Genomic DNA, 21,153 nt, shown 5'->3' with positions numbered 1-21,153 from the left:
GTTTTGCTGAGAATCAAACCTGTGACTTTTGCTCACAAAATGCTTGATCAGAGTCAATGTCTCCAGATAACCAGTTAAACCACTAGACCATGCGAGTTATTTAGACAACAGCAGGATGTATGATGTAATCTTATGATTAAAGATTTGGGTTGGCAACTCATAGGTCTTTAATTTAATAATAACATATGATGTTCTCATTATTCGCTCTAAGCTGACATATAAACGCATTTGAAAGTTGAAATGTTTTAATAAAACAATCACCAAGGTTTGCGATGGAGAAAGTGTATACAGGTCTGATGTCCGTGTTTTTTGGATGTATTTTCTCTGTATCCCGTTTGGGGTATAATCATTTCACAATCCCCTCCACAAGTCATTAAGCACTCCACGCTCCATACATATATGCATAAAACTCTCTGAATATTTCATAGACGAGCACCATTAATCTCTGTGCCATCTTTAAAAGCAGAATTAAACTTTCATTTGTATTTTTCTTTCCTACATGCCCATTGAGCCCCCAGCCTACTCTGCTGCTTAAATATTAATCAGTGCTGAATCACACATTGTGGATTCTCCCATCTCTCTCTTTCTCTCTCTCTCGCCCGCTCGCTCGCTCGCTGGCAACAACATGCTTACTCTGATTTCACTGAGACTGACCATGTTTTTGGATCAACATCTTGTTGTTTCTGGTTTCCATCTAACATATACATGTTTGGTTTTGGGTTTGTGGCTTGAATTTCATTCATATCAACCTTTCTTCTTTTTGTTTTTAAGGGTTTGGGAGAAATAGGCCTTGGGTAAGGATTACCTTAAATGACTCTATGGCGATAGCATGTTTCTTTAGTGTGGTCAAACAGAATGTGGTTGGATATATTCAGAGTTTCGTTTCTTTTTTCCAAAAAGCCAGTAGTTCACGTCACAAACATGAAGCATGCGTTACTGTAGTGTACTGTTATAGGAGTGCTGATAGGATGAGCGTAAGATGTATAATTAACCCCATGCGTCATAATTCACATACTTTCAGTCCTGAATAATATTAAATATTATAATAAATACGTCCCAAGTTGTCATATGTTAAAATGAGTATCCTTGTGGTCTACTCTTACAGTGATTTGAAGTGCAGATCCATGCACACTAATGGCACTAAAGAGTTTAGTGATGCTGCAATGAATGCATTAAATTATATGGTAAACATTACATAACAAATAATGAATGAAGAAATGCTAAAATCTAAGTTGTTATATTTTAATGTGTTATTGTTGATGATCACAATGTGTGTCTAGGCAAAAACGTTCACATCCATTACATATTTGTATGGACCAGAACTTGCAAACTCTTTGCTACTATATTGTATATACTTCCCATAACAAAAACAGTACAGATTTTTAGTGCATATGAGTAGGTGAATTGGGACACAGCAAATGTTTTTTTTTTTATCCAAGAAGAGATAAACTACATTTTGAATAATGCTAGATTACACTTATGCTAAATTTAGGCTACTTGTGGCAACTTTTAATAAACTACTATTACCAAAAGCAACAAATCACCAGTTTTGAATGTTTGGCAGACGCGTTGTTTTAGGACCAATGATGTAGTCATCCCTTTATCTTGCAGTTTAGGGTATTTTTCAAATACATTTTGCATAAAATTAAACATGGTTTTGTTACAGTAAAGTGAAGTTACCATGATATTTTTTGGCAGGTTGACCACAGTCAACCAAAACTCTTTGTTAAAAGGTTACTTTTTGTACATGTCAGATCACCATGCAAAATCAACAAAATTTTACACTGTAAAAATAAATCCGGATAAATTACAAGTTACTTGCAGCTGGTTGCCGGTAACTTACCGTAGATTTAAATTTATGTTATTTACTGGCAACATTTTGTTCAAAGCTAAATGAACATTAAACATTTACAAGTCTTTGTCTTTACAGAGCAAAACTAAAATAACAGCATTAAGCAAAGCATTCTGGGAAAATAAATCTGAAGCAAAAAACAGAAAAAGGTTGATGAGGATTTCTGGTTCCCAGAATGCTTTGCATGATGCTTTTATTTTATAGTTTTATTCTGTAAGATATTAATAATCGTAATGTTTATTTTTTTTTTTACATATTTTTTATATTAGCTTGGCTTGGTTTACGTATGATAACATTTTAAAGAATACTAAAACATATCAACAAGTAAAATAAAATAAAGTCAACAAGTAAAATAAACAACTTTTGAGTATCAAAAAGTAGCCCTCCAGATTGTTTTATCTATCGTGATAGCCCTTGCTCAGATATAGGACCCATATAGGATATTGTTTGTTAATGATAACAAAAAAATACATGTTTAATTAGGGTGCAGCATTTGAATAAATAATAAAATAACTGAGGTACTAAATAATTGAGTTACTGTAATAACAGAGTAATTTGATTTTACTGAATTAACTCTCAGCTCTCAGCAATAACACATTTAACGATATCACACCCCAAATAAGAAAGAAAAAATGCAATCATCATTATCTAATGTGAACTGTAGTTACGTTTAATTTCCTTTAATGACCATCCTAATAGGCAATATCTCCAAAGTTTCAATGTATAGGTCCAGGCGGTCCCCCTCAGCTCCGCCCCGCGCAGAGGACAGACAGCACAGAGACATGTGCTGAGAGACAGAGAAAGAGAGAGAGCGCTTTACAGGCACGACCGCTCGTCTCTGGGAACGAAAGAGAGAAAATGTCATTTCACACATATGAGAGAGACTGTTTATGAGGAGCAGCTTGTTGTTCAGTCTCCCCTTGACGTTTGAAGGACCACATCATCAACTTTGCGGGTGATGCGGAGCGGGCTCCGGGTTCGACATCGCGTTTGTGCGCGCTTCACCGATATAACTTTCACGCGGCGTTAATACACGGGACTGATGACGAACAAATTGTAGGTTACTTTTGGTCGGTGATAAGGAAGACATATTTAGGTGGCTTTGGAGTGGAGACGCACGGATATCCCGCACGTGTGGAGTACCAAAACTGATCCACAGGATTTGAAAGCATGGACATACCGATGAATGGATGGTAACTACCTGTACCAAGTATACTTGTAAAGTTTTTGAAAGCCAGAATGGATGTGAAAAGCAAGCGGTATAATACCGCGAAAAGTGACATGCGGCGCGTGTAAGGAAACGCACCTTTCGGACTGATCGTCATGGAAACATCACATTTCACTCGTTATCAACGTACGGAGGTCGAGATGCTGAACGGATCCCTGAAAAGTTCACGCGCTGAGCTTTGACTTTACTTTTGCGGTGTTTGCGAAAGAATGTAATGCTTGTGAATGAGACTCATCCACACATGATTATTAAATAAATACAGATACATTTCTCCTGACAAATTTATACATTGACTGAGCTTGTATTGTCTCACTTGCATTGACATTATGGACAAGAACTGTATTGCATATCAGATGGAGTTGGCACTGTTGATGGTCGTCCTGCTGTTTTGGGTCACCGTGTGTGCGGATGACAGTAAGATCATATCAGACCGGTATGCGGTTTACTGGAACAGCACCAATCCCAGGTAAGAAATACATACAATAGTTTCATGTTTGATATTAAATCTTTTTCCAAATTTACCTTTTTTTTTCAGTTTTTATGCAAGTTTCTATAAATTTAATGCTTACTTTTTATATTTAAGTACTTTACATATATAAAATATTTGTATATTTAAATTATCCATACAGAATTAATGTTTAGTGTATGCTTATGCATCTATGTCAGATTTTTAGAAGTTTGAAAACTAATATAAGATAAGGATTGTCAACTTTTTGCGTTTTATTTTTAGTTACCAACCATATATCGAAGTACTCCAAAATATTTGTATTTAAATATACTTATATTTATAAAGCTAATACATATTTCATTTTGTAAATATATATTTTAGAGAATCAGTTAGTAACTCTCGAGTGGCACTTGAGGCCTACCTTTAGAAAGCTTCATGTGTGATTTCATTCATAAAAACATAAAAAATAAACCTATACCTTTGTGTATAATGGCACAGATCTGACAATAGCACAACATAACAACTTCCATTTGAAAGCACTTCAAAATCTGCACATTGTGTAACTTTATGGCCCCATTTATTGCATGCTTACCGTTTGACACTGTAGCACGGTGTCTGTTATGAGTTACTGAGGGCCATATGCTGTGTTACATTATGCACCATTGGTCTGTTGGGTTGATAATCACACAAAAAATATGCAAATAAATGCATGATATCCTTTCAGCTCCTAAAGATAACGTTGCTTTGTTTTCCGTCCTTCTTTCACGGATGTTCCCGAGGTGGGATTAGTACCTGGCAGTACTTTTGCTTTCATATCACATATGGTTTAAATAGTCTAAGATGAGGCACTCAAACTGCCTCCCGCTCACAACAACCAACCGCCAGTTCAGCTAAAAAGCATCGGCAGTCTTGCTACTCTAGTTTTTGGCATGGGACAGAGCTTTGTCCAACCACACGGTTAAACCGCATACATTTTAGTACAAAACAGTTGTGTGAAACGGATCAGTAATTCATGGCACGTTTGTATCTAGTTTGAGGAACTATTATTAAAAATCCGCAAGAATTTCTAAACAAAATTTTAGCTTTAAAGTGGCTTTTTTTGACAGGAAAATCTGCATTTGTATAAAACAAAAGAACAATAAGTTGACAGGAAACAAGAGAATATAATTTTGCAAGTGTTTCTTTAAAATTGTCTTTTAAAGAGGAACGGGTGTAAGAGATTTAATGCACCCCTCCAGAGTTTCTGGCGAAACTGATCGACTGTAACTTCTCGATAAACTTCCCTCAGTTTTATCTTTGTCTTTTAAGACTGTCTTTGAATTATGTTGATTGGTTTGACTTTGCATTACAAGTAAACAGCTAATGTACTATGCAGAACAGTGGTTAAGTCACAGTGACAAATCTTGTTTGTTGATGTGTTTAGATTTATTCTAGATTAGGTACACACATAATTAGATGCCTTCCCTTCAAAAGAAAACATAAATTACAACTCATTATCGTATCTATCAACTCCGAAGGAATAAAGTTTGGTCGTTCTGTTTTATATTCCACGCTTTCGTGAATAATCACATCACTGATTACGGCTGGCCCAGGTTAATTTTGCGTGTAACATTTTCCACAGTAAGTTTTGTATTTGCGGTTTTATGGCAGGGCCGTGAAATGTTTGTTCAGCTAAACTTCAGCCGGTCTTCCCTCTGTGTCTGAAAGAGCTCAGGGAAACAGCGTCTCTATTATTAGCCTGCTGATAGTGTTTTAGTCCATGTTATCGATTTTACCGCTCAACCCTTTAGATCTGCGAGATATTAGATCTTCCAGGTTCGCCTGGTGGGTTGGATACCCAGTACGGAGGGATCAAGTGTTGCCCATTCTATAGTTCAGCACGCTTGATCTGGTTTGATTAATAGTTTTAAACCTCGGCGAAACTAAAGTTAGAGTTTGCGGGCTTCATCGCGACCTGTGGTTTTCCAGCACCCCACCATAAAAGCGAGCAGGGCTGTCTGGTGTGGTTTGAATCAGGCCTCGGCTGTTTAAGAGGGAACGGCTTGTGCTAAATGACCCCAATCAGAGCATAAATAAATACGCTGAAATATATTTCTGCTCGGTTGGAGTTTAAGCCTGGAGGTGTCGATTTAACCCCTGTGACTTTACGATAAGTTGTATGGGCGGCTTGGCGACTTAACAGGAGCAGTTAGTGGGGAACGTGAGTAGGGTGCATCAGATAGTAAGCCATGTCCGTGCACAATGCCTGGGGTGCACTTACAGACGGTTTTAACAGATTTTTTACTGGTCATTTATGACTTCATTTTTAAGTAAAGTGTTAGCGGTGAATACGGGGGTTATGTTTAGGTTTAGGCATTTAGCACTGTTATGTATATCAACTTACATAAGTGGCTTAAGTTTGCATTTGTGAACAGCAGATAATATAACCACATGACATCTGGTTCTTTAATAGATGTTTAATTACAATTTTATGTCCCCGATTTTACTTAAATGTTTGAGTGGTTACTTAAATTTGTGTTTTAAATATTAACAATTAAAGTACACATTTAGTTGGTTTCAGTGGCAGCAAAAATATGCAATGTTTCCGAAATAATTTTTTTTTAATGCAAAGTTTATTCAGCGATTCTTAACATACTGAACGGGCTATTTAATTTTAATTCACTTTTAAAAAGCATGTTGGCAAATGCTAAAGTCTTCTAGGAAAATATTTAATCTGTGTGTGGTTTGATATCAGGTGTTGTTCAGTTTTTGGCACTATTTAATTGGTTCATCAAGGTTACGAGGGATGGCTGGTGTCAGAGGATTTGGGCAATATGAGGTCATGACACAGATATGGTTGGAGTTTTGTTCTCCTAGGAACATTAACCTCCATTGCGATTGTAATTCTTCAATTGAACGACTTTAAGCTTGACCTTGTATGGCCGTGTCAAACTTCAGCTCCTGTAGGTGGCATTGCACCATATTCTGCCCCAGTTTACGGTTTGTCGGCCATTTTGTGAACCCTCACACTTGCCTCTGGAATGTGGTGCAAGCCGAAGACAAAAAATGGAGTATGTGGTTAATTCAGTCATGCAATTTAAACATATCAGCAATCATTTTTTTTCTATTTTGGTTTCATTTTTATTCATAAATTAATTGGGATCATCACTTCGGGCAACGTGTTTTAGTATATTATTGCAATTTATCCGTTTTACAGTTGCTGTAATATATTGAATAATAAATGTTTGCGATAAAATATTTTGATATTTTTAGTTCATTTACATTATTTTAATTTTCATTTCCTAACTGTTGTAATGTTAGGACAAACATGCATAAATATATATCTTTTAATTAAATTCTCTTGAAAAAGTTTTATGCATGAAAATACACTCACAAATTTGTTTATTTTAACTTTATATATTTTTTCTCTGTTTTTGTCTGCACTTTTAAAATGAAAAGGGATTTCTTCGCTGAATAGTGGAAAATGATTCATTTGTACACTGTAGCCGGTTAGCTTTGTTTGACATAATTGATTTTTCTGTTTTAAGCAGCACTTTTGAGTTCACTCAGCTTTGCTTCTTTGTTTGTGAATTCCAGTCGTACATGTGCTTAAAATTCATATTAGGCAGCTGAAGAATGCCACTTTACCGCTTTTTTGTCTTAAAAATAGCTCTGTAAAGTTTCACAATGAAATAAGTGTTTTTGTTTTTGTTCGTGCTGTCTCGACTTGTGGGAACTATCTTGCCGTTTGGTGAGAAGCACTTTGTGAGTTATCCCATCACAACCACCGAATCGCCGTCCACCCCGTGACTTATTGCAGCTATAGCATGAGAACGTGGTTTCTTCCAGAAGTTTAATTGAATGAGCTAATCCATTAAAGTGGTATAAATATAATCATTGTTTTTTCCTGAATGACTCTCGGCCATTAATGCGCAGTTACGACAGTAAAGTGAATGCACTTAGACTGACAGGGCAGGACGCAGTGAATTCGTTAGTTTGCAAATCAGATTACAGTGGGAATGGTGGTCACTTGCTAAAAAAAAACCCCACAGTGCATCTTTTTAAATGGGGGCATGAAGTCACGCCGTCTTGGTAGTGCTTCATTTCTATGAGATTACGGGCCACTTGTGTTTCGATACTGTAGAGAGAAATTTAGTTATTGAGGTCTGCAGGTCAGCGGTTATAGCCATAATGCTTCCATTCTGTTTGATGGTGTTTACTGCTGAACTCCAGATTCATCTGCTAATGATTATCAATGACATGACAATGGCAAAATGCTTCACGAGACGTTTTTCTCAAAATAAATTTTTTGGAAATGGAATATGGCCATCAGCTTCTTTTTAATGCTCCAACGCATAATTAAAAATTACGTTATGGTGCAAAAACCAACCGATATGATGAATGAACTTTTGTAATCGCTAATCTATGTTCAAAGCATCATTAAATAAAATAACCTACAGTGAGCTTGAGCCCAAAGCTTATTTCATAGGCAGGTCTCTGTATTTCATTTTCAGTGTTAATCAAAGTTACATTACTGCAGGTTGGACTCAAATGTCCCGCTGTGTTTTAGCTTTGCGGTGGCTGAATGGTGGGAAACGATTGTGCTTCTCTAAATTTCTATTGCTGGAGTAACATAACCCTCTCCGCCATTATCTGCGGCGTTCTGCACCCCACCCTGCGACAGAATGACGGCCTGTACGTGAACATTTACCCAGATGTGACATGACATCCAAACAAATCCAAAACGTTTTAGTGGACGAATGAGACCTACGAAAAGGTCTGTGTTTATAAATGCTTCGTGTTTGTTTTTGTTTTAAAGCTAAATATTTTAAGTCACCTGGAGTTTGAAGTGGAAAAGTGTTTGAATGGTTTATGCGGTCGCACCGTTTACAGTAACTCGTAAATGCGTAAAACACGTTACTGTAAGCGTTTTTTTTTCTTTTTGTTAAACGTGCCAATTTTATCCTTTTATGGGCATCCTTTCGCTTTCATTTATGTTATAGTTTCATTTTTTTTAGTAGCAAATGTCTCAGTCAGTCAATCTGCACACAACGTCTAAGAGTCATAACTCAAACCAGCCGAAAAAGTGCTTTCGATGCAGGCGCCATGACAGTTAGTTTTTCACACTTGTTCTGTGCGAGGAACATAAACCAGAATTCATTCCCAGGACCTTACAGGGCACCTTATCACCCCACGTCCTCACCTCTTTCTGTGCGGCGGTTTATTAGGGCCCGAGCACACCGGGGTGCGAGGACCCTATTGTTTTTGCTCGGTTTATTATTATTATTATTATTATTATTATTAGGGCCCGAGCACACCGGGGTGCGAGGACCCTATTGTTTTTGCTCGGTTTATTATTATTATTATTATTATTATTATTATTATTATTATTATTATTTATTCTTCTTCTTCTCCAAAGTGAATCGCATTTTTGAGGGGCGAAACATGCTCGAAAACTCATGAAATTTTGCACACATGTCAGAAGTGGCGAAAATTTACATGTGGTATAGGCGCCAGAAGTGGGCGTGTAGAAATGGCTCGATAGCGCCACCTGCAAAATTTCAAGAGAACAGCCCCCCCACTACGAAAAACGTACAGATACGAAATTTGGTAGGATCATCTATCACCCCAAGACCTACAAAAAAGTCTTTTGGAGTGAAGCTCTTAACCCAACAGGAAGTCCACCATTTTTAATTTTTGCCTTGATTTTTGTGCAAATTTGGTCATTTCCAGGCTTCATACTTTAACAAACTCCTCCTACAGATTTAATCCGATCATCGTCATATTTGGTCAATCTCATCTAAAGGCCTTTGCGATGTTAAATTGCGGAGATCTTGACTTTTCGTTAGAGGGTGTGTCCGTGGCGGCCTGACAAATTTCTGCATTTTCGCCATGAAACAGGAAGTGGCTCTAACTCAGGCATACAATGTCCAATCTGCCCCACGCTTCATACGTTTGATAAGGGTCTTGGCCTGAACACATTTCAATGCCAATATTCAACTTCACTCATAGCGCCACCTAGAGGTAGGAGGAAATACCATGTTTTACGCTGTGATTTACTGCTCTTAGAGATTTAATAAAATCATCATCATATTTGCTCAGACTGATCTTAAGCCCTTTGCGATGATAAATTGCAAAGATCTTGACTTTTCGTTGAAGGGCGTGTCCGTGGCGGCCTGGCAAAGTGTGATGTTTCACCATGAAACAGAAAGCTGTTGTAATTCAGACATACATAGTCCGATCTGCCCCCGACTTCACACATTTCATAAGGGTCCCGGCCTGAACACATCAACATGGCATAATTCAGTATCAGTCATAGCGCCACCTAGAGGCAGCAGGAAATACCACCTTTTATGCTGTGACTTACTGCTCTTAGAGATTTAACCATATCAACATCATATTTCATCAGTCTAATCTCAAGACCTTGTGTGATGATAAATAGCAACGACCTTGACTTTTCGTTAAAGGGCGTGTCCGTTGCGGCCTCACAAAGTATCGCTAAATGAATCCCATTTTTGACAGCCTAAACAAGCTCAAAAAGTCATGAAACGTTGCACACGTGTCAAAAGTGGCGAATATTTTCATGTGATATAGGCTTCCGAACTTGGGGTGTTAAAATGGCTCTATAGCGCCACCTACAAAAATTCAAAAGAGCAGCCCCCCCGCTATGTTAATCGCACAGATACGAAATGCGGTAGGATCATGTATCACCCCAAGACCTACAAAAAAGTCTCTTGGAGCAAAGCTCTAAACCCCACAGGAAGTCAGCCATTTTGAATTTTCTCTGTAATTTGAGTGCAAATTTTGCCATTTCTGGCCTTCGTATTTTAACAAACTCATCCTATAAATTTAATAAGATAATCATCATATTTGGTGAGTGTCATCTAAAGGGATTTGCAATGATAAAATTCGGAGATCTTGACATTTCAATGGAGGGTGTGTACGTGGCGGCTTGCCAAATTTCTGTGTTTCTCAATGAAACAGGAAGTTGTTCTAACTCAGGTTTAAAATGTCCAATCTGACCCACTCTTCACAAGTTTGATAATTGTCCTGTCCTGAACACATCAACACGGCAATATTCAGTAAAAGTTATAGCGCCACCTGCTGGAAGCAGGAAATGACATGTTTTACACTGTGATTTACTGCTCATTGAAATGTATTCAGATCATCATCATATTTGGTCAGTCTGAACTTAGGGACTTCACAATGATAAATTGTGAAGATTTTGACATTTCGTTAAAGGGGCGTGTCCGTTGTGGCCTGTCAAAGTTTGATTTTTCGCGATGAGAAAGCTGTTGTAACTCAGACATGCAATGTCCGACCTGTCACAGACATCATACGTTTTACGACGGGTCCTGGCCTCAACACATCAATGTTACAACAATCAATTACAATCATAGCGCCACCTGCTGCATAAAGGAGTAGTGGCACTTCAAAGTTCCTTTGAATATCCACCTATATTTATCCACGGAAATTTCAATCCCCCTGGTTTATTGCTTTACTAAGGCCATAGAGTGGCGGTGCACATGCGTGCGAGGGCCCTTCCATCACTGCTTGCAGTTTTAATTATTATTAGGGCCCGAGCACACAAGTGTGAGGACCCTATTGTTTTTGCTCCGTTTATTATTATTAGGGCCCGAGCACCGAGGAGCAGGCCAGAATGGCCTGCACCGAAAGGTGCGAAGCCCTATTGTTTTTGCTCGGATTATTATTTTTATTATTATTATTATTATTATTATTTTTTTTTTTATTTTTTTTTTACGTTTCGGGGCAATTTGGGGGCCTTAACATACTCAAAAACTCTTGAAATTTTGCACAGACATCAGAGTCGTCGGCCATCAGGTCCGGGCAAAGGCCGGACCACGGGCGTGGCAAGGGAGCTCTGTAGCGCCCCCTGTAATTCAAAAACACACATTGGGGCACAGATCGGGCAAAAATGTACGCACATGTACGAGAGTTGGTACACATATAGAACTCATCGACCCGAACAACTTTCACCCTTAAACCTATTAGCTCCGCCCAACAGGAAGTCGGCCATTTTTGATTGTTTCAAAAACGCATGTGATGAACTTTTAAATACTCCTCCTAGGGGATTTATGCGATTGACACCAAACGTGGTGATCATGATGTCAAGACATTGGACTTGCTAAATTGCGAAGGGATTTTTGATATCTCGAACGGTTCTGCCATGGCGAAGCGACAAAGTCATGGCGAAATCAGAGAAACAGGAAGTGTCTAATATCTAAGGCAAAAAATGTCTTATTGTAATGATACGCAGGACGTTTGTTCGTCTGAAGATTCTGAACGCATCGATGTGCCTATTGTGACTCCCGGGTATAGCGCCACCACCAGGTGCCAGGAAGTGTGTCAGTCACAAAGGTGGATTTTTTTGACAGTTCCATCCAATGTTCTTTTAAATACTCCTTCTAGCATTTTCATGGGATTGACACCAAAAGTGGTCAACATGATGCCGAGGCATAGTAGATGATAAATTGCGAAGGGATTTTTGATATCTCCAACGCTGTTCCCATGGTAACGCGTCAAATTTTACTTTAATTTTAGGCATGTTTAAGGCTCTTGGCGTGCTTAGATTAACCTAAAACTTGGCACACACATCAGAGTTGTCGACTGTTAAGTGTGCACAAAAAGGTCAGACATAGGCGTGTCTCTTAAGTGGCTCACCAGCGCCCCCGTTTGTCTAAAATGTGGGGTTTCTTTTACCTACAGTCCCCAAATTGGTCAATAACAACATGAAATAGCCCACTGATATTTACCCACTTGATGCACTTGCTCACCGTGCATCGTTTTCTCGGAGGCATCGTATAGCGGTAAAATAACGTGCGAGGGCCCGCCATCGCTGCTTGCAGCTATATTTATTAGGGCCCGAGCACACCGGGGTGCGAGGACCCTATTGTTTTTGCTCGGTTTATTATTATTATTATTATTATTATTATTATTATTATTATTATTATTTATTCTTCTTCTTCTCCAAAGTGAATCGCATTTTTGAGGGGCGAAACATGCTCGAAAACTCATGAAATTTTGCACACATGTCAGGAGTGGCGAAAATTTACATGTGGCATAGGCGCCAGAAGTGGGCGTGTAGAAATGGCTCGATAGCGCCACCTGCAAAATTTCAAGAGAACAGCCCCCCCACTACGAAAAACGTACAGATACGAAATTTGGTAGGATCATCTATCACCCCAAGACCTACAAAAAAGTCTCTTGGAGCGAAGCTCTAAACCCAACAGGAAGTCTGCCATTTTTAATTTTTGCCTTGATTTTTGTGCAAATTTGGTCATTTCCAGCCTTCATACTTTAACGAACTCCTCCTACAGATTTAATCCGATCATCGTCATATTTGGTCAATCTCATCTAAAGGCCTTTGCGATGTTAAATTGCGGAGATCTTGACTTTTCGTCAGAGGGTGTGTCCGTGGCGGCCTGACAAATTTCGGCATTTTCGCCATGAAACAGGAAGTGGCTCTAACTCAGGTATACAATGTCCAATCTGCCCCACGCTTCATACGTTTGATAAGGGTCTTGGCCTGAACACATTTCAATGCCAATATTCAACTTCACTCATAGCGCCACCTAGAGGTAGGAGGAAATACCATGTTTTATGCTCTGATTTACTGCTCTTAGAGATTTAATCAAATCATCATCATATTTGGTCTGACTGATGTTAAGCCCTTTTCCTTGATAAATTGCGAAGATCTTGACTTTTCGTTGCAGGGCGTGTCCGTGGCGGCCTGGCAAAGTGTGATGTTTCGCCATGAAACAGTAAGTTGTTATAACTCAGGCATACAATGTCCGATCTGCCCCCGACTTCACACGTTTGATAAGGGTCCAGGCCTGAACACATCAACATGGCATAATTCAGTAACACTCATAGCGCCACCTAGAGGCAGCAGGAAATACCATGTTTTACGCTGTGATTTACTGCTCTTAGATATTTAACCATATCAACATCATATTTCACCAGTGTAATCTCAAGACCTTGTGTGATGATAAAAAGCAACGACCTTGACTTTTCATTAAAGGGCGTGTCCGTGGCGGCCTCGCAAAGTATCGGTAAATGAATCACATTTTTGACAGGCTAAACAAGCTCAAAAAGTCATAAAACGTTGCACACATGTCAGAAGTGGCGAAAATTTACATGTGGCATAGGTGCCAGAAGTGGGCGTGTAGAAATGGCTCGATAGCGCCACCTGCAAAATTTCAAGCGAACAGCCCCCCCGCTACGAAAAATGTACAGATACGAAATTTGGTAGGATCATCTATCACCCCAAGACCTACAAAAAAGTCTCTTGGAGCGAAGCTCTAAACCCCACAGGAAGTCGGCCATTTTGAATTTTTGCCTTGTTTTGTGCAAATTTGGTCATTTCCAGGCTTCATACTGCAACAAACTCCTCCTACAGATTTAATCCGATCATCGTCATATTTGGTCGGTCTTATCAAAAGGCCTTTGCGATGCTAAATTGCAGAGATCTTGACTTTTCGTTGGAGGGTGTGTCCGTGGCGGGCTGCCAAATTTCGGTGTTTTCGCCATGAAACAGGAAGTGGCTCTAACTCAGGTATACAATGTCCAATCTGCCCCACGCTTCACATGTTTGATTAGGGTCTTGGCCTGAACACATTTCAATGCCAATATTCAGCTTCAGTCACAGCGCCACCTAGAGGTAGCAGGAAATACCATGTTTTACGCTATGATTTACTGCTCTTAGAGATTTAATCAAATCATCATCATATTTGGTTAGATTGATGTAAAGCCCTCTGCGGTGATGAATTGTGAATATCTTGACTTTTCATTGAAGGGCGTGTCCGTGGCGGCCTGGCAAAGTGTGATGTTTCGCCATGAAACAGGAAGCTGTTGTAATTCAGACATACATTGTTCGATCTGCCCCAGACTTCAAATGTTTGATAAGGTTCTTGGCCTGAACACATTTCAATGCCAATATTCAGCTTCAGTCATAGCACCACCTGCTGCACACAGGCGGTGTGGCACATCAGTTTCCCTTTGAATATCCACCTGTATTTACCCACTTTAATTCATATCCCCCTGGTTCACTGCTTTACTAATGCCATAGGGTAGCGGTGCACATGCGTGCGAGGGCCCTTCCATCGCTGCTTGCAGCTTTAATTAGGGCCCGAGCACACCAGGGTGTGAGGACCCTATTGTTTTTGCTCCGTTTATTATTATTATTATTTTTCTTCTTCTTCTTCTTCTTCTTCTTCTTCTTCTTCTTCTCCGAAATGGATTGCATTTTTGAGGGCCTAAACATACCCGAAAACTCATGAAAATTTGCACACGCGTCAGAAGTGGCGAAAATTTACATGTAGTATAGGCGTCAGAAGTGGGCGTGTAGAAATGGCTCGATAGCGCCACCTGCAAAATTTCAAGAGAACAGCCCCCCACTACGAAAAATTTACAGATACGAAATTTAGTAGGATCATCTAGCACCCCAAGACCTACAAAAAAGTCTCTTGGAGCTAAGCTCTAAACCCCACAGGAAGTCGGCCATTTTGAATTTTCTGTGTAATTTTTTGACATTTCCAAGCGTCGTACTTTAACGAACTCCTCCTAGCGATTTAATCCGATCATTATCATATTTGGTCAGTCTCATCTAAAGGCTTTTGCGATGTTAAATTGCGGAGATCTTGACTTTTCGTTGGAGGGTGTGTCCGTGGCGGCCTGACAAAGTTCAGCATTTTCGCCATGAAACAGGAAGTTGTTATAACTCAGGCATACAATGTCCAATCTGCCCCACGCTTCACATGTTTGATAAGGGTCTTGACCTGAACACATTTTAATGCCAATATTCAACTTCAGTCATAGCGCCACCTAGAGGTAGCAGGAAATGCCATGTTTTACGCTGTGATTTACTGCTCTAAGAGATTTAATCAAATCATCATCATATTTGGTCAGATTGATGTTAAGCCCTTTGCCGTGATAAATTGCGAAGATCTTGACTTTTCGTTGAAGGGCGTGTCCATGGCAGCCTGGCAAAGTGTGATATTTCGCCATGAAACAGGAAGCTGTTGTAATTCAGGCATACATTGTCCGATCTGCCCTATACTTTACACTTTTGATAAGGGTCACGGCCTGAACACATCAATATAACAACAATCAGTTACAGTCACAGCGCCACCTGCTGCACACATGCGGTGTGGCACATCAAAGTTCCTTTAAATATCCACCTATATTTACCCATTTTAATTCATATCCCCCTGGTTCACTGCTTTACTAATGCCATAGGGTGGTGGTGCACATGCGTGCGAGGGCCCTTCCATCGCTGCTTGCAGCTTTAATTATTAGGGCCCGAGCACGGAGGAGCAGGCCAGAATGGCCTGCACCGTAGGTGCAAAGCCCTATTGTTTTTGCTCAGATTCTTCTGCTTTTTCTTCTCCGAAATGAATCGCATTTTTGAGGGCCTAAACATGCTCGAAAACTCATGAAACTTTGCACACGCATCAGAATTGACGAAAATTTACATGTGGTATAGGCGTCAGAAGTGGGCGTGTAGAAATGGCTCGATAGCGCCACCTGCAAAATTTCAAAAGAACAACCCTCCCGCTACGAAAAACGTACAGATACGAAATTTGGTAGGATCGTCTATCACCCCAAGACCTACAAAAATGTCCCTTGGAACCAGGCTCTAAAACCCACAGGAAGTCGGCCATTTTGAATTTTCGCTGTGATTTCTGTGCAAATTTTGGCATTTCCAGGCTTCGTACTTTAACGAACTCCTCCTAGAGATTTAATCCGATCATCATCATATTTGGTCAGTATCATCTAAAGGCCTTTGCGGTGTTAAATTGCGGAGCTTTTGACTTTTCGTTGGAGGGCGTGTCCGTGGCGGCCTGACAAAGTTCAGTGTTTTCGCCATGAAACAGGAAGTTGTTATAACTAAGGCATACAATGTTCAATCTTCCCCACACTTCACACGTTTGATAAGGGTCTTGACCTGAACACATTTCCATGCCAAAATTCAGCTTCAGTCATAGCGCCACCTAGAGGTAGCAGGAAATGCCATGTTTCACGCCGTGATTTACTGCTCTTAGAGATTTAATCAAATCATCATCATATCTGGTCAGACTGATCTTAAGCCCTTTGCGATGATAAATTGTGAAGATCTTGACTTTTTGTTGGAGGGCGTGTCCGTGGCGGCCTGGCAAAGTGTGATGTTTCGCTATGAAACATGAAGTTGTTGTAATTCCGGCATACATTGTCCGATCTGCCCCCGACTTCACACGTTTGATAAGGGTCCTGGCCTGAACACATAAACATGGCATAATTCCGTAATAGTCATAGCGCCACCTAGAGGCAGCAGGAAATACCATGTTTTAAGCTGTGACTTACTGCTCTTAGATATTTAAACATATCAACATCATATTTCACCAGTGTAATCTCAAGACCTTGTGTGATGATAAAAAGCAACGACCTTGACTTTTCATCAAAGGGCGTGTCAGTGGCGGCCTCGCAAAGTATCGCTAAATGAAGCGCATTTTGACAGGCTGAACAAGCTCAAAAAGTCATAAAACATTGCACACACGTCAGAAGTGGCGAAAATTTACATGTGGCCTAGGCACCAGAAGTGGGTGTGTAGAAATGGCTTAATAGCGCCACCTGCAAAATTTCAAGAGAACAGCCCCGCCGCTATGAAAAACCTACAGATACGAGATTTGGTAGGGTCATCTATCCCCCCAAGACCTACAAAAAAGTCTCTTGGAGCGAAGCTCTAAACCCCACAGGAAGTCAGCCATTTTGATTTTTCGCTGTGATTTCTGTGCAAATTTTGTCATTTCCAGCCTTCGTACTTTAACGAACTCCTCCTAGAGATTTTATCAGATCGTCATCATATTTGGTCAATCTCATCTAAAGGCATTTGCGATGTCAAATTGCGGAGCTTTTGACTTTTCGTTGGAGGATGTGTCCGTGACGGCCTGACAAAGTTCAGTGTTTTCGCCATGAAACAGGAAGTTGTTATAACTAAGGCATACAATGTTCAATCTGCCCCACACTTCACACGTTTGATAAGAGTCTTTGCCTGAACACATTTCAAGGCCAATATTCAACATCAGTCATAGCGCCACCTAGAGGTAGCAGGAAATACCATGTTTTACGCTATGATTTGCTGCTCTTAGAGATTTAATCAAATCATCATCATATTTGGTAAGATTGATGTTAAGCCCTTTGTGGTGATAAATTGTAAAGATCTTGACTTTTCATTTAAGGGGCGTGTCCGTGGCGGCCTGGCAAAGTGTGGTGTTTCACCATGAAACAGGAAGCTGTTGTAATTCAGACATACATTGTTCGACCTGCCCCAGACTTCACACGTTTGTTAAGGGTCCCGTCCTGAACACGTCAATATAATAATAATCAGGTACAGTCATAGCGCCACCTGCTGCACACAGGCGGTGTGGCACATACATATTTCTTTGAATATCCACCTATATTTACCCACTTTAATTCATATCCCCCTGGTTCACTGCTTTACTAATGCCATAGGGTAGCGGTGCACATGCGTGCGAGGGCCCTTCCATCGCTGCTTGCAGCTTTAATTAGGGCCCGAGCACCGAGGAGCAGGCCAGAATGGCCTGCACCGAAAGGTGCGAAGCCCTATTGTTTTTGCTCGAATTTATTATTTTTTTTTTTTTTTTTTTTATTTTTATTTTTTTTAACACTTTTGGACATTTTGGGTGCCTTAACATACTCGAAAACTCTTGAAATTTGGCACAGACGTCAGAGTCGTCCGTCATCGCAGAAAACCAAAGGCTGGAACACGGGCGTGGCACGGGGGCTCTGTAGCGCCCCCTGTAATGCAACAAAAAACATTGATGCACAGATCGGGCAAAAATGTACGCACATGTTTGAGAATTGGTACGCTTATAGATCTCATCGACCCGAACAACTTTCGCCCTCTAACATTTTAGCTCCGCCCAACAGGAAGTCTGCTATTTTGGATTGTTTAAAAATTGCATGCGGTGAACTTTTACATACTCCTCCTAGGGGATTCATGCGAATGACACCAAACGTGGTGATCATGATGTCGAGATATTGTACTTGCTAAATTGCGAAGGGATTTTTGATATCTCGAACGGTTCTGCCATGGCATGGCGACAAAGTTGTGGCGAAATCAGAGAAACAGGAAGTGTCTAATATCTAGGGCAAAAAATGTCTTATTGTAATGACACGCGGGGTGATTGTTCGTCTGAAGATTCCGATCGCATCGATGTGCCTATTGTGAGTCTCGGGTATAGCGCCACCACCAGGCGCCAGAAAGTGTGTCAGTCATGAACTTTTAAATACTTCTCCTAGGGAATTCATACGATTGACACCAAACGTGGTGAACATGATGCTGAGACATTGGACTTGCTAAATTGCGAAGGGATTTTTGATATCTCGAACGGTGTTGCCATGGCGAGGTGACAAATTTATGGCGAATTCAGAGAAACAGGAAGTGTCTAATATCTTAAGCAAAAAATGTCTTATAGGGATGAAACGCAGTGTGTATGTTCGGCCAAGGATTCCGATCGTATCGATGTGCCTATTGTGAGTCTCGGGTATAGCGCCACCAACAGGCACCAGGAAGTGTGGCAGTCACAAAAGGTGGATTTTTGACAGTTGCATGTGGTGAACTTTTAAATACTCCTCCTAGGATTTTCATGCGATTGACACCAAAAGTGGTCAACATGATGCTGAGACATTGTAGATGATAAATTGCGAAGGGATTTTTGATATCTCGAACGCTGTTCCCATGGCAACATGTCAAACTTTACTTTCATTTTCAGGCATATTTAAGCTCTTGGCATGCACTTTGGGTGCCTTAACATACTCGAAAACTCTTGAAATTTGGCACAGACGTCAGAGTCGTCCGTCATCGCAGAAAACCAAAGGCTGGAACACGGGCGTGGCACGGGGGCTCTGTAGCGCCCCCTGTAATGCAACAAAAAACATTGATGCACAGATCGGGCAAAAATTTACGCACATGTACGAGAATTGGTACGCTTATAGATCTCATCGACCCGAACAACTTTCGCCCTCTAACATTTAAGCTCCGCCCAACAGGAAGTCGGCTATTTTGGGTTGTTTAAAAAATGCATGCGGTGAACTTTTAAATACTCCTCCTAGAGGATTCATGCGAATGTCACCAAACGTGGTGATCATGATGTCGAGACATTGGATTTGCTAAATTGCGAAGGGATTTTTGATATCTCGAACGGTTCTGCCATGGCATGGCGACAAATTTGTGGCGAAATCAGAGAAACAGGAAGTGTCTAATATCTAAGGCAAAAAATGTCTTATTGTAATGACACGCGGGGTGTTTGTTCGTCTGAAGATTCTGATCGCATCGATGTGCCTATTGTGACTCCCGGGTATAGCGCCACCAGCAGGCGCCAGGAAGTGTGTCAGTCACAAAGCTGGATTTTTTTGAAAGTTCCATGCAATGTTCTTTTAAATACTCCTTCTAGGATTTTCATGCGATTGACACCAAAAGTGGTCACCATGATGCCGAGACATTGTAGAGGATAAATTGCGAAGGGATTTTTGATATCTCACACGCTATTCCCATGGCAACGCGTCAAACTTTACTTTCATTTTAAAGGCATATTTAAGCCTTTCAGTTGCATACAGTTAACTTTTAAATACTCCTTCTAGGATTTTCATGCGATTGACACGAGAAGTGGTCAACATGATGCCGAGACATTGTAAATGATAAATTGCGAAGGGATTTTTGATATCTCGAACGCTGTTCCCATGGCAATGCATCAAACTTTACTTTCATTTTTACACATATTTAAGGCTGACAGTTACATGCTGTGAACCTTTAAATACTCCTTCTAGAATAATCATGCGATTGACACCAGAAGTGGTCAACATGATGCCGAGATATTGTAGATGATAAATTGCGAAGGAATTTTTGACATCTCGAACGCTGTTCCCATGGCAACGTGTCAAACTTTACTTTAATTTCAGGCATGTTTAAGGCTCTTGACATGCTTAGTTGAACTTTAAATTTGGCACACACATCAGAGTTTTCGGCTGTTAAGTGTTGACAAAAAGGTCAGACATAGGCGTGTCTCTTAAGTGGCTCACTAGTGCCCCGTTTGTCTAAAATGTGGGGTTTCTTTTACCTACAGTCCCCAAATGGCTCAGAAACAACATTAAATAGCCCACTGATATTTTACCCACTTGATGCCCTTGCCCACCGTGCATCGTTTTCTTGAACGCACCGTGTAGCGGTAAAAAAACGTGCGAGGGCCCGCCATTGCTGCTTGCAGCTATATTTATTATTTATTCTTCTTCTTCTCCAAAGTGAATCGCATTTTTGAGGGGCGAAACATGCTCGAAAACTCATGAAATTTTGCACACATGTCAGGAGTGGCGAAAATTTACATGTGGCATAGGCGCCAGAAGTGGGCGTGTAGAAATGGCTCGATAGCGCCACCTGCAAAATTTCAAGAGAACAGCCCCCCCACTACGAAAAACGTACAGATACGAAATTTGGTAGGATCATCTATCACCCCAAGACCTACAAAAAAGTCTCTTGGAGCGAAGCTCTAAACCCAACAGGAAGTCGGCCATTTTGAATTTTTGCCTTGATTTTTGTGCAAATTTGGTCATTTCCAGCCTTCATACTTT

The 21,153-nt window shown here is 40.4% G+C and overlaps 1 protein-coding gene across 1 annotated transcript in view; it reads left to right on the top strand.

Annotated features, from left to right (window-relative positions):
• Positions 1–2,530: 2,530 nt before the first annotated feature.
• The window catches only part of efna2b (ephrin-A2b), a 161,268-nt gene continuing 142,645 nt past the window's right edge, over positions 2,531–21,153 (top strand). The window contains exon 1 of the mRNA XM_055184373.2: positions 2,531–3,546. Within this exon, the coding sequence (XP_055040348.1) occupies positions 3,407–3,546 (140 nt within the window). The 5' untranslated portion in view covers positions 2,531–3,406. The remainder of the gene's footprint in view (positions 3,547–21,153) is intronic.

The sequence above is a fragment of the Misgurnus anguillicaudatus genome, chromosome 14 (genome assembly GCF_027580225.2).
Source record: "Misgurnus anguillicaudatus chromosome 14, ASM2758022v2, whole genome shotgun sequence".
In the NCBI taxonomy this organism is placed as follows: Eukaryota; Metazoa; Chordata; class Actinopteri; order Cypriniformes; family Cobitidae; genus Misgurnus; species Misgurnus anguillicaudatus.
Note: the sequence above shows the minus strand (reverse complement) of the source record. Positions and strands in the feature narration are given on the sequence as shown.